General features: G+C 45.0%; 2 protein-coding genes across 2 annotated transcripts; both read right to left on the bottom strand.

Annotated features, from left to right (window-relative positions):
* Nucleotides 1-1758: 1758 nt before the first annotated feature.
* On the bottom strand, nt 1759-2621 carry LOC123064247 (uncharacterized). Its single transcript, XM_044487767.1, has one exon. The coding sequence runs from the start codon at nt 2491-2493 to the stop codon at nt 1981-1983; it is 513 nt and encodes a 170-aa protein (XP_044343702.1). The 5' UTR covers nt 2494-2621; the 3' UTR covers nt 1759-1980.
* Nucleotides 2622-8519: 5898 nt separating this feature from the next.
* Nucleotides 8520-10436, bottom strand: LOC123068186 (protein WALLS ARE THIN 1). The gene is made up of 2 exons (XM_044490674.1): nt 9512-10436; nt 8520-9136 (listed from the first exon to the last, which is right to left on the bottom strand). The coding sequence occupies exons 1-2, from the start codon at nt 10313-10315 to the stop codon at nt 8768-8770; spliced, it is 1173 nt and encodes a 390-aa protein (XP_044346609.1). The 5' UTR covers nt 10316-10436; the 3' UTR covers nt 8520-8767.
* Nucleotides 10437-13644: the final 3208 nt, after the last annotated feature.

The following is a 13644-nucleotide window of genomic DNA, read 5'->3' as shown; positions in this document are numbered from 1 at the left end:
TTCGAACGATACCCCATCGGGATTGAAGCACACCAAAAGCACGTTCCACATCCTTTCTAGCACTCTCTTGCATTTGGGCAAAACTTTTTCTCTTCTCACCCTGGGGGTTCGAGATTGTCTTCATAAAAGTTGACCACTGAGGATATATACCATCAGCTAGGTAGTATCCCTTGTTGTACTGGTGGCCGTTGATCTCAAAGTTGACAGGTGGGGAGTGGCCTTCTGCAAGCCTTGCGAAGACTGGAGAACGCTGCAGCATGTTGATATCATTGTGAGAACCTGCCATACCGAAGAAAGAATGCCATATCCAAAGGTCTTGCGAAGCCACTGCTTCTAATATGACATTGCACGCTTTGACATGCCCCTTGTATTGGCCCTGCCAAGCAAACAGACAGTTCTTCCACTTCAGTGCATACAATCTATGCTGCCAAGCATGCCTGGAAAGCCTCTAGTTGCGTTGGTCGTCAACAACCTTTCTGTATCATCAACATTTGGCTGCCTCAAGTACTCAGGGCCAAACACCGCCACCATGGCCTTGTAGAAGTTGTACAATGACAACAGACATGTCGACTCACTCATGCGCACGTACCCATCCACCAGATCGTCTGGAATTCCATATGCAAGCATGCGGATGGCCGCAGTGCATTTCTGGTAAGAGGAGAATCCAAGCTTGTCAAGGGCATCCGTCTTGCACTCGAGGTATGGGTCATGAGCAACCACTCCCTCTCGGATACAATTGAACAGATGTCTTGCCATCCGAAAACGGTGACGGAATTTATCTTGCTTCAAGAGCAGGGTATTCGCAAAGTAATCGGCATAGAGCAGGACGTGGCCTCTCTCTGTTGGGGTTCAGGTTGGGAGCACGGCCAGGGACTGACCCCCTGTACCGAGGAAGTTGTCATTCAATGTGGTTGTGAATGACCAGTGCAGCCGCCACAAGATCTTCGTCATCCGAGGACGAATTGTCCGATGAATAAATGAAGTGGTGGAAGAAACATTCATCTCCACTGTCCATACCTTTGTGGGCAAAGTGTCAAACACCTTGCGGTCGTGGTGGCAAAGAGGCTGCGATGATCACCTCGATGCAGTAGGGGTGGTTGGCGGCTAGCTACTGGCCGCTCTGGACCACCCGACGGAAGCTGCCGTGGTCCATATCCGTCGTCGGCGGTCGTATCCCCTCTGGCACCGGCTACGACGGCGACGACCAAATCTCCTCCAAGCGACGGCTAAAACTCCTACGAAAGCAGGGGCGTGGTGGCGGCCATGTCGGGACGTGGTTTGGTATGGACGGGCGGGGGGGTGAGCAGTAAGGAGGCGGCCGGAGAATAGTGGCGGCGCCGGCGACGGGGTGGGGCAGGGGAGAGCGGGTGGAGGCGTTGGAGGCGAATGGAGTGCTAGTGTCCCCGACAGGTGGGCCACGGGGAGGACAAGGGCGTGCGTCCAGCCCGTCCGCGTGATGTCCGTTTCATCCCAAACTCGGCACAAGTTTGGGCATGTAATGGGTCGAAAACGGACGAAATCCGGACGTTTGTCCGTTTGGGACCTCGCGTTTGGCCGCGCTATTCGTCCGTTCTACGCTAAACGGACGCATCCGAACGAGATGGGGTCGCGTGCTGGAGTGGAGATGTGTTTGTTTCACAGGTTGATAATAGTCTTGTTATCTGCTGCTATGCTTTGTTTGCTTTGAGCCGGGTTGGCTCCTTTGCCTGCTGTTACTGGTGCCTCGACTACACACCTTCCAAAAGAAGAACAAGTGACTGACGAACGACAGCCTCTTATCGGCTCGTGTTTATATTATTTGCACAGCCACGTAAACTTTGTTCCAAAATGAAGGGCACATGACACACTTTATGTACAACTCACTCACGTACGTGCATACGAGTACACCAAAAATCGAGAAGAAGAAACCGCGACTCGGTTGACTTGATTAGTTGACGCGAACGTCCGTCCACGGGTGATCGAGAACTCGAGATGTTAATTTTAATTCTCGGCGTGGACGTCGGGGCCGGCTTTCTTGATTGCCGCCGGCGGCGGCGGGGGCAGCTGGTTGCCGTCGGAGTCGAAGGCGATGTGCCCGGAGAACTGGAGCGGCCGGCACTTGTCCCCCATGATGATGGCCTTCCGCCACACGGCCTCGTCGTCGTCGTCCAGCCCCAGATCGGCCACCGCCTCCTCGTCGTCGCTGCTGCCGCCCGGCGCCGGAGAGCGCCTGTTCCACGACACCATCCTGGCCGCCTTACCGCCGATCCCGCTCAGCGTGGCCGACAGCAGGCGCCTCCGGTTGCTCGCGCCGACGCTGCTGTCCGATTTCGGCAACGGCGCGGACGAGGAGGACCCGCGCTGCCGCCCCCACAGCTTCGCGTGCGTGCTGCTGGTGCAGAGCGACACGACGACCGCCGCGACGACGAGCACCACGACGAGGACGAGGACGAGACTCGCCGCCCCCGGCGCTCCGGCGGCGTGGTCGGCGGCGAGGAGGAGGAGCCTTGCCATGTCGCCACAGTACTGTGCTAGCTTAGCTTACGAGCCGGGGAACGGAGTGGCCGCGGCTTATATGCACGCACGCGCGCACGCACGCACGATCTGGCACCGGAGACTGGACTGGGGAGAAGAGAATCGTGGCTGGACATGGCGCTCAAATTCCCCGGCCGTGCAGGACCGGTTAGATTGACCGGGCCAGCGGCGACGGTGATTGACGCTACGGGTCGTCGCCCGCCCGCCGGAGACTGGCGCTAGCGGACAGCAGATGCCGCCTGCCGGTCAAGTCCATCGGCATCGCGTGGGCCAGCTAATCACCTTTGAGGTTTGAACAAATGAGGACCATATGCTCTGTTCCTCATTCTTGGTAGATTTTTCTCTTTCGGAAATGATATCTGACGAACATCGGCCAGGGAGCCCATCCAAGGGAACGACTTCCCGGCCGTTGCACGAATCTTGGAGCAAGGCTGAGGCCATGTCGATCACATCGAGTCGTTCGCTGTGACACGTATCCTGCCGAGCGTTCTCCATATTTTTTCTCCAGAAAATCCACGACCAGATCTTCTGCGCACGGGGAAGGGGCACTTACCACTCACCACTCAACTGAGCGTCTTAATTCTAGGTACCACAGAAATTTATTTGCATTTTAATCCATACCATTTTTTTTTCTGTTCCAAATCCTGTTAATTTTTAGGTCTTTTTGCAATGCCCCATGGCAAAAAACTTCGGTAGTTTTTAATTATTCTTGGCAATTCTGGCAATATTTTTTAACTCTCATATGGCAGTTTTCTTATTGAGAGCATGGCATTTTAATAATTGATAAATGGTATTTTTATTATAAGAGGATGGCAGTTTAATTATCAATAACATGATATTTTTATTATTAATAACATGACATTTTTACTAAGAGCATGTCAGTTTTATCGTTAAGAGCATGCCATTTTTATTATTAATAGGATAGTAGTTTAATAATTGACAGGTTGGAATTTTTATTTTTGTTTCCATGACATGTTATTAATCAAGAGGATGACAATTTTATCATTAAGAGGATGACATATTTTTTTCATTGGCAAGGCATTTTTTATGAATTTTCGCGCAGTACACCAATAAAAAAATTACACATGGACAGTTTTTGTTGCTGCCCATGGGGGAAATAAAGAAAAAAATGTTCTCAAAAAACATGACAATTTTTGCACAGCGAAACATCTCCACGAAGAATATCATAAATATACTTTTCATAGATCATACGACACATTTTTTTTATTCATACCATTGTAAATTTATCAATTTGAAAAATGTCAATTTTTTAAAGTAACATGGCATTTTTGATATTTTTAGAATCATGTCGTTTTTTTATAAATTTATGTTTCATCTGCTTTTTAAAGAAATTGTATTTTTTCAAGACATTTAAGAAAACAATTAACTAGGCCTCTGGGCCAATCGGGTTTTGCCCCGGCCTTCCCTAGAGAGAGAATCAACTAAAAAAACAAGAGAGATAATCAGGTGGAGGAGGCAAGGCGGGGTGACAGCATACTATTGAGTTATTAGTGCCCCTAGTCGATGAGAGGCGGGGATGGGTGGAAGCCGGGAGCAGAGACTTGGTGATGTTAACAGATAATGCAAGAACCTCCAGTGGTGTAATCGATGGATGACATTGCACCGTCGGCCTCCATGCATGAGCGTGCTCGTGTCATATGTAGGGGGGAAATATCAGGTGCTCCAGCCCATGCAATGATACGCTGCTCCGAAACATCCAGGTGCGTCAGATCTGCATGAAGGGGCAGGATCAATTGACCGATCTATTTCAATATGCCCCCTTGCAACATTTGCATCTGCCCCTGAAACTTCACGTCTTTGCAACTTACTCTCATGTCTGATCCTCCCCATCGCATCAAAAATTATCTTGACTTCACTCGCCGTCAAGTTGAATTCGCTGATTTGGCGCCAGAGGTAGTAAATAGATGTGTAGATAGTAAACAGATGAATAGCAATTGATATAGATATTACCGAAGCCAGATGTACATGTTAGATGAGGGGGCCAATGCCCCCCCCCCCCAACCCCCTGAATCAATGGAAGCCTTGCATGGAATTTTTTAGCCTTCTACATCCCCCCTCACAAACATTGATGGTTTGTCTTTTCCCCTCTACAAGAAGTTCATGAATTTGAAAATAATTTTTTTAATTGTTCACAAATCTAAAAATAGTGGATGCAAAAATAAGAACGAAGAAAAAGAAAAAAAAGAAAAAAAGGCTATAGAAACTCATCACAAAAAACCACCAAGAAACCAGCCAAAAAATGATGAAAGGTTCCGAAACTGATCCAAAAAAAATGTTGTATCGGCATCACAACCCCATGCTAGAGAGTAGGTGTTCCTTACCACTTAAGCCACTTAATCTGGAACAAGTTTCGGATTTTCGAATTGTTTTCCAATATTGAAATGAATATCAAAATTCTGAAAAATGAAAATTTTCTAGACCATGTATTAAAAATTGCTCACCATGTATTAATGAAAGAAAAAGGGAAAGAAAATAAAGAAAAAGAATGAAAAAACCGGATGGGAAAAAACCAACAAACAAAACCCCCAAAAAACATGAAACAACCAGAAAAGAAAAATCGAAAAAGAACAAAAAAAATGAATAGAAAAACGAACTTGCTAACGGCAGCACGCGTTCACATACTGGGTCGACCCACCCATGGGCGAAGCCAGTTATGTTTCCGCCCGATCTAACGGATTTACGAGTCTTTTAGTTACAAAAGAGAAGAAACAGTAAATGTTGTTGGGAGAGATGAAGGGAGCAACTAGTTGAAGAGCGCACCTTCGGAAGCTTCCAAATGATCACTTGGACTTGGCGCAGTCTCAGCCGCCACTGGAAGAGCTCTGGGCACTCCCTTCAGATATTTTCTTTTTTATTTTTCGTATGCATTTTCAGCTTTTTAGACGGTTTTTTCTGTTTTTTTGTCTTTTTTGTTTTTTCATCGGTCTTAGCTTTTGAACGAAACAAAATTTATATTCTTTTTCTTGCGAAAAACGTGTTTTTTTCTTCCGCAAGAGGCACGGCCGTGCCTCACGGAAACGGGAAAACGCATTTTCATTTTTTTCCTTAGGCGAGAGGCACGACTGTGCCTCTCGGAAATGAGAAAAACACATCAAGATTGTGGTGTTACTTGGGAGCCTCCGTCAAGATTGTGGAGTTGAACCAAGGAGTTTGTAAGGGCAAGGAGATCGTCTACTTCGTGAAGATCTACCCAAGTGAGGCAAATCCTTCATGGGCGTTGGCCATGGTGGGATAGACAAAGGTTGCTTCTTGGTGGACCCCTTCGTGGGTGGAGCCCTCCGTGGACTCGCGCAGCCGTTACCCTTCGTGGGTCTCCATCAACGTGGATGTACGATAGCGCCACCTATTGGAACCACGCCAAAAATCTCCGTGTCAACATTCTTTTGCTCTCTCCAAACTCCTCCCATTTACTTTCTTGCAAGTTGCATGCTTTACTTTTCGCTGCTCATATACTCTTTGCATGCTTGCTTGAAATGTGTTGAGATTGCTTGACTAGTGCTAAGTTGCTAAAATCTGCTAAAAATTAAAATTAGGAAAAGGTTAAGCTTTTATTTGGTCAAGTAGTCTAACAACCCCCTCCTCTAGATATACTTTTGATCGTATAGGATCATCAGTTCCGGGGACCTGATTGATGGTTTTGCCGTCTTGGCTCGCTTTGTATTCAAGAGACTGCTGCTGGCTGGCTCTTGGTAGCTCTTGGAGTGACTGAAGAAGGATGGATCCTCGTGGTCGTGAAGCTTGAGGCCGTGCTGATGGATGGAGCCATTGGTTGATCAGATAGTTCTTTTTAGAATTGTTAGTAATAACAAACAATGGTAGCTTGCTTGGTATATTTTGTTGGCAGCTAGCTAGCTCTTAGAGATGAAAATCCTGGTATTGATGACAGAAGGAGGCAAAGCACACAAGTTGTATTTTGCTCATGTACATGTGATATCTCATTTATAATACCATATATAATTGTTATTAACCTCAATCTCCGGCTCCCAACCGCGTTATGCTGCCAAAATTTCTATCTAAATTTTTCATGACTTGTCAAAATTTTGGCCTTGTTTGTAAGAAAACAAAACTTTGGGCGTTGGCTGCGAAATTCTGGGCTCTTGTTTGTAAGGAAACAAAAGCTCTATGGTGTTGACTGCAAAATGTTGGCATTGACAAAGCTCCTTGTTTTTAAACGAGAAGAGGCGTGCATTCATGCCCGCCTTAATTTTTTTCCTGTATATTTTTTGTTTTTTGCTTTATTTAATTTTTAATGTTTTTGAGTGATTCTTTTTGCTTTAAGTCACAAAAGTTATAAATTTTCTGTGAAACAGGAATTCTATGAAATTTAAAATCCAGAACATATTTTATGAAAATGTGACCAATTTTTGGAAATACGAACAAAATTTTGAAACTCCAAACATTTTTCCACTTGATTTTCTTTGGAATTTCTGAATAATTTTTAACATTGCGAACAATTTTTGAAAATGTGAACAAAATTGTAAAATTATGAACATTTTCAAAAATGTGAACAAAATTGTAAAATTATGAAATATGAATGTTGAAGTTGGGCTCAAAATAATGAATCGGAGCAACGATTAACAAGGGCCCATTATTTTGTTGAGGATAATTTTGTCCGTATACCAATCTTGTGTGTCTGGTGATCTATTATGTTGTCGTGAGATCTTCACGGCGTGATGACGGATTGTAATTTTGTTACCGTGAGAGCTAACTTACAAATGGCCAACTATTTTAAATATCAAAAAGACCCAGGAGCAGCCGCAGAGTCCAGAGGATAATTTTTATTACTGTTTGAAAGACATTTTGTTAATTAAGAGGATGCCAGTTTTATTAATAAGAGAAAGACAATTTCATTTTTAATTGAAATTATAATTTTTTATGAATTTTGCACAGTGGATCAAATAAATCAAAAATTTACACATGGACATTTTTTGTTTTTGTACATGAAAAAAAATAAAGAAAAATGTTCTCCAAAAACATGGCATTTTTTGCGCACTGAAACATCTTCACAGAAAATTGCATACATTTTTTAAGTGTAATTTGTAAGCTATGCAAAAAAAGAAATTCCGGCCCAAAAACGAAAAAGCGGCCCATTTGAAAATACATATTTGTCTTTTCTTTGTACGCCACGTGTCAAAGTAGAATGTTGTGAAATTTTGTACACACGTAGTATACATGTGTATATGTGTTTACAAATAAGTGTCAAAGTAGAATGTTGTGAAATTTTGTACACACGTAGTATACATGTGTATATGTGTTTACAAATAAGTTCAACATTTTTTTGGCCTCGTAGAAAATGATTTTTTTGGAAACGGGCACCTTGGTGCCCGTGCGACACTTGCTGTTTGCACCCCTTCCCACTTCTCTTTCTCTCGGTCCGCATGGCTGGATGGGACTTCTTGGGCTGCCACATGCGCAACAGTTTTTACCAATCTAGCTCCAGCCCAACAATTGTCTTCCTGGCCGAAAAAACAATTGTCTTCCTACATGAACATGGTCCTTTTTAGCTTTACAAAACCAAGATATGTGATGTCGATGATTTACGATGTTGTGCATTCTTTGCTCACCTTATACTAAAGGATGAACATTGTATTGCATGGCTTTTTTTTATTTTTTTTGAATAAGTCATCTAGGTAGAGGATCCCCACCTAAGGGTGAACCATAGGTTCAAGTTACAAGAGTTATAAGCTAGAACCGGTGTGTGAGGAGAGGTAGTGCCCCCAAGACAAAGCGTTTGCCTTTTGACTAGGTTCTTTAAACCTATGACTATGAGTCTGGAGTGTGAAATCGTCAATAATGTTGGAGAAAGTAAGGTGAGCGGGGCGAGTGTCGTTGCCGAAGACTTTTGGCGTTTTTTGAGTCCCAAATTTTCCACAAGATGGTGAGGAGGACCCGCCACAAAGTACTTAATTACTGATTTTTTCGTTGTTGTGAAATTACTTAATTACTGATTGCAAAAACAGTGTAAACACTAAGGCAATCTATAGTGAACAAACCCTATTGTGATAGTAATAATAATTAGATAGGGTACCAATACATCAAGCACAAGTTTTCTGATCTACTCCAATTGACAAGCCTTAATGCACACACCATAATCAAGCACGATCCAAACAACCCTAGCTAGTTTTAATCAAATCCGTCTGCATACTCGCTCACCACACATAGGCGTGCATGCATGCCCGCCTGAATTTAAACGAGAAAACTCCTCGCAGTAGCAAGGTAGCACAATTAAGTTTCAGACATTGTCGGAGGTGGTGGAGGAAGGCGGCAGGAGAGGCTGGGTGATGGAGGAGGCGAGCTTGGCGCTCCGGACCTCGCGCTCGGCGCCGCCGGAGGAACCTGCGGACGCGGCGGCCATGACCGCGGCCTCCTTGCCGATGCGCGACCTCTCCTCGCTCTTGCCCCAGAGCACGAGGTAGAGGCCGGTGATGATGAGCGCGGCGCCGATGATCCCGCCGAGGTAGAACTTCTCGCCGAGGGTGAGGGAGGCCATGATGGCGACGACGAGCGTCTGCACGGGCTGGTACACGGCCACGAACACCGGGCCCCCGCGGTCGATGCACCAGATCTGCACTGCGAACGCCACGCCGGACGCGATGAAACCCTGCATATATATATTACCGTTTTCATTTGACATGTCAGCTGCCACGCCTTACGTCTGCATAATCATTTCCATATCTCTTGAGAGTCAAAAAGCAAGCAGCTTAAGATCTGAAACATGGATCATCATGCCTTCCACTCAGTGACTTGATATATATTTACACTGAATAAAATAATACTATAATTTGCTAAAGGAGTACTGCTAATCGGTGATCCTGACAGAGAGGTGTAAAAGGTTGTTGCATTGCACCACTTTTAATAAATTTGTTTACCTCTAGTCCTTTAGCAAATTATCGTATCATTTGCACCACAGACGGAGAGTACAAAACAACTAACTCTTAACTGCGAAATTATATAGGGTGCTAATAGAAATGCTTACGGCGTAGAGGATGGTGAAGACTTCGGAGCCGGAGTGGAAGACCCAGGCGCCGGCGTCCCTCTCGAAGAAGGCGGCGATGATGAGGAACTGGATGACGCCGAAGAAGCAGGTGTAGGAGGTGACCGACAGCCTCGCGGGGTACTTCTTGAGCACGGGTGCCTGTAGCACCAGCCAGCCGGACCACGAGAGGCAGTGGCCGATGAGGTAGACGCACCCCAGCGTCCAGTTCTTGCCCTCTCCGGCCACGGCCGCCAGAAACGGCACCTCGTGCAACGACGGCTTGTCGTCGCCGGTAGGGGCGAAGATGGTGGGGCCTTGGTAGAGCGTGATGACGGACGCGCCTGCGACGCACGCGAGCGTGCCCAGCACCTTGGCGACGCCGTCGCGGCGGTCGAGGCGCACCTTCTCGATGCGGAGCGCGGCGGCCATGCCGAAGGTGATGGCCGGAACGGAGTTCTGGATGGCGGAGGCGAAGGTGGGGGAGGTGTTGTCGAGGCCGAGGAGGTAGAAGCCCTGGTTGGCTGTGATGCCGCAGAGGGCGAGGAAGAAGAAGTGGACGGCGAGGCCGAGGGTGAGCCTGGGGCGGTCCTTCTTCTCGAGGAAGTAGGCGAAGGGGACGAGGAGGAAGAGCGCGATGATGTTGCGGTAGACGGGGAAGACGAGCTTGCTGATCCCCATGTTGAGCGCGAGGCGGGACACGACGTGGAAGCCGGCGTAGCCGAACTGCAGCGCCAGCATCGCCACGTGGAGCTGCGCCTTCTCCGGCATCCCGCAGACCCGGCGAGCATCCACCGCGTCCGCCATGGCTGCACCCTCTCCTCACTTGATCTCTCCCTAGATCGAGATAGAAGCTGCTGCTGGAGCGAGGTGACGATGAGAGACTAGAGAGAGGAAGGCCTAGGCCAGGGATGAGGTGAGTGAGGAGTGCAACCAGGGGTGTCTAGCTATATAGACGCGCGACATTCCACTTGGACGTCAGTAGGTGAGCATGCTACAGAGAGTGACACTCAGCTAGAGGCAGACAGTGAAGTGAGCCATGGTTGGTCGGAGAAGACCTTGGTGCATGGGCATACGCCGACCGAGCGACCCCTTCATGCATCCCACTCGTATCATGTACTGCCTCAAGATTCCTGAGATCACAGTCGGAAGTATAGTATTTCTCCAGAGCTGTCAATGTCGTAGGTACGATCCACTTTGGTACCTCCCATGGAAATACTCACACACCTTTAGCAAGCTGTAGTTTTGTGCGTGCTGCAAAGTTGAACCACTTGAGTTCTTCACTGGCCAACCAGTACTAAACATCAACCGCTGCTGGCTTTTTCCCCCCGCCGGGAAAACCGGTGTTGGCTTTGTTCAGCTCAACTTTCCAGGCCATGTTTCTCCCAAGCGGAAACTAGCGCACTACCGGTAGGTACCGGCACATCCTTAGCCGTTCCTCTCTACATCAAGATTAGTACTTCTTTTTTCTATAAGATATCAATCTTTTCCTTACATGAATACACATCAATACAAACATGGAGGGGGTCCATAACAACAGTTTTTTGTGTCAGATGAGGAAGGAGAGAAGCGTTGCATGCGCAGAGATTCCCTCTCCAACTAAAGACTTGTATTTTATTTTATTTTTATATCATTTTGAACGGCTCACAAATTTGGTACCGAAATTTTGTTTCTGAAACTTTTTAGTTTTTACATATTTGAATTCTTGGTGAATAGACCGTTAAAAGAAGACCGACCCTGAATATATTTTGGACGAGTTTAAAGTACCGATTTCACAAAGTTCACATATTTTATAATAATATATTTCACTCATTTCAAAAAATATTTCATAATAGCATATTTCACTCATTTAAAAAATCATAATAAGATAGTTTGCTCATTTCAAAATAAATTTCATAATAACAGATTTCGCTCATTCCATATAACATATTTCACAACTTTCATAATAACATATTTAAAACGGATTTCACTTATTCCATGTAACATATTTCACTCATTTCAAAAAGGATATCCTAATAACATACATATTCCAAGATTTCATTAATAACATATTTCACTCACTTCAAAAAGGATATCATTATAACATATTCCACTCATTTCAGAAAAGATTTCGTAAATAACATATTTCACTCATTTCATACTAACATATTTTACTCATTTCAAAAAGGATATCATAATAAAATATTCCACTCATTTCAGAAAAGATTTCGTAAATAACAAATTTCACTCATTTCATTATAACTTATTTCACTCATTTCAAAAAAGATTTCATAGATACTTGTTTTCATTATTCGCTCCGCCTTCCTTTGAGCTGAGCACAGATGTGGCAGTCTCCGCGGCATTGGTTCTTTCAAGCTTGTTGACATCGTCGTCGTTGGAGAGATTGGCTGCTAGCTCATGGAGCGCGGGAGAAGGGTTTGTGCCGGAGGAGATGCCCTGTGGACGAGCGCTGCCAGGGAAGTGTCGCAAAAAATGTCGCGGATCTGGCAACAGGCAAGCAAAAGGCGGCGAAGGTGGGCCAACGGGAGATGAGGCTGTGGAGGGTGAGCTTCGGGGTGAGGTCCATTGGCCCACTAACCATCATTTTTATTAATTCTAAGTATAATGGAGCTGCCCAGTTAGTTATGAAAAAACTGGGTGAAAACCACTGCAACACATGAATCGTGCACACAACATCTTCAAGGTTGCACATTGGCATCACCAGCATCACTTTTCACCGAGCAAGCGACTCCAACTCATGCCGGACGGCTGCCGACAAAGTCCACACAGCAAAGGTCACAATCAGCCACACAAAAACCATATGACATGCAACCGGCCACACGTCAACGACCTGCAAGCATGGTGCCACGAAAGATCACTGAACGGACCACCCGTTGCCCAGATCGTCGCCACCTGAACATAGCCGCCACAACTCCAACTTCACAACAAGAAACAACCGAGGCGATCTTAGCTCATGCTTATGTGGTAGTTGGTTTTGCCCATGTCCTATATGGTATTATGTTCTTGTTGTTGGGACTTCTTGCACATTCGTTGAGATCTTCTTTGAGTCATTAGTTGTCATTTATACAAACCTACACATTTCATTCTTATCCCATGCTTTATGGAGATTGTCATTTGTGTGGCATTAAGCATCTGGAAAGAACAAACAATTTCTTTTTCAATGCTGAGATCCATCTTCCCTATGCTTTCACGTCTGGTTACAAATTGATATTCAACTTCATAGTTTTCTGTGAAGCCATGCCTAGTTTGATCCCCGATTGATTCATTGGTGCAATTTTTCTCTAAATTCTGTGATATTTCCTTTTCATGACCGCTTCATGTAAATATTGTGAACAGTGGTGGAGCTCTATGAGGGCCAACCTGGGCCACCGCCCCCCAGCCCACAAGATTTTCTTTGAGTATCCCTTGTCATATAGGCCATATAATCAATGGAAATCGGCCCAAAAACTGTTCTAGCCGCCCCCAGCCCATCGCCCCTCCAGGAATTTGGCAAGTGCCGCCACTGATTGTGAAGACTCCTTTTTATTCTATAAAGGTGAAGCCTCCTTTCTTAGTCTATGAAATAGGGGACCCACATCGTATTATGGGAAAAAGAAGATAATTATTAGACATACACATTAATGTAGAACCCTCTACTAAGATTTTTTTTTCAAAAACTAAAATGGACACAACAACATATAAAGATATGGTACATTCAAGTGGTAAAAATTAGCATTTAATGTCGTCAATTTTGTATTTTTATTCTTTGTAGATTTAGATGGAATTTAGTGTAGCAAAATTTCCCAAACTATTTTTTAAATAGCATAACTTTCATGAGTTCTACTTTTGGAATGGTGTATTTGTAAACATAGATTCTTTAATTTCATAATAATAAGTTTTGGATCATGATACTAACACAATTATATGGTTAATATTATTGGACACAACAAAAATAAATAGTAGTTGGCATTGTATGTAAAGACTATAAATTTTAGAAATACATAAATTTACTGATAAACTGAAACTTAAAAAATAAAAATATTTAGTATAAACATGTGATGGTCATTTGTTATTAGTGGCCCACTACACAATAATACTAACCAAAAGTTTGGTGGTTGGCTGCGGCTATGAATTGCACGGGCTCAGGCGGGCTCTCT

The sequence above is a fragment of the Triticum aestivum genome, chromosome 3B, assembly GCF_018294505.1.
Source record: "Triticum aestivum cultivar Chinese Spring chromosome 3B, IWGSC CS RefSeq v2.1, whole genome shotgun sequence".
Classification (NCBI taxonomy): domain Eukaryota; kingdom Viridiplantae; phylum Streptophyta; class Magnoliopsida; order Poales; family Poaceae; genus Triticum; species Triticum aestivum.
Note: the sequence above shows the minus strand (reverse complement) of the source record. Positions and strands in the feature narration are given on the sequence as shown.

Bases quoted from the DNA above. Each gene is read 5' to 3' on its own strand.
- LOC123064247 (XM_044487767.1), bottom strand. From the start codon at position 2,493: ATGGCAAGGCTCCTCCTCCTCGCCGCCGACCACGCCGCCGGAGCGCCG.
- LOC123068186 (XM_044490674.1), bottom strand. From the start codon at position 10,315: ATGGCGGACGCGGTGGATGCTCGCCGGGTCTGCGGGATGCCGGAGAAG. The intron at 9,137-9,511 runs GTAAGCATTTCT...ATATATATGCAG, and splicing joins TCTTCACCATCCTCTACGCC to GGTTTCATCGCGTCCGGCGT.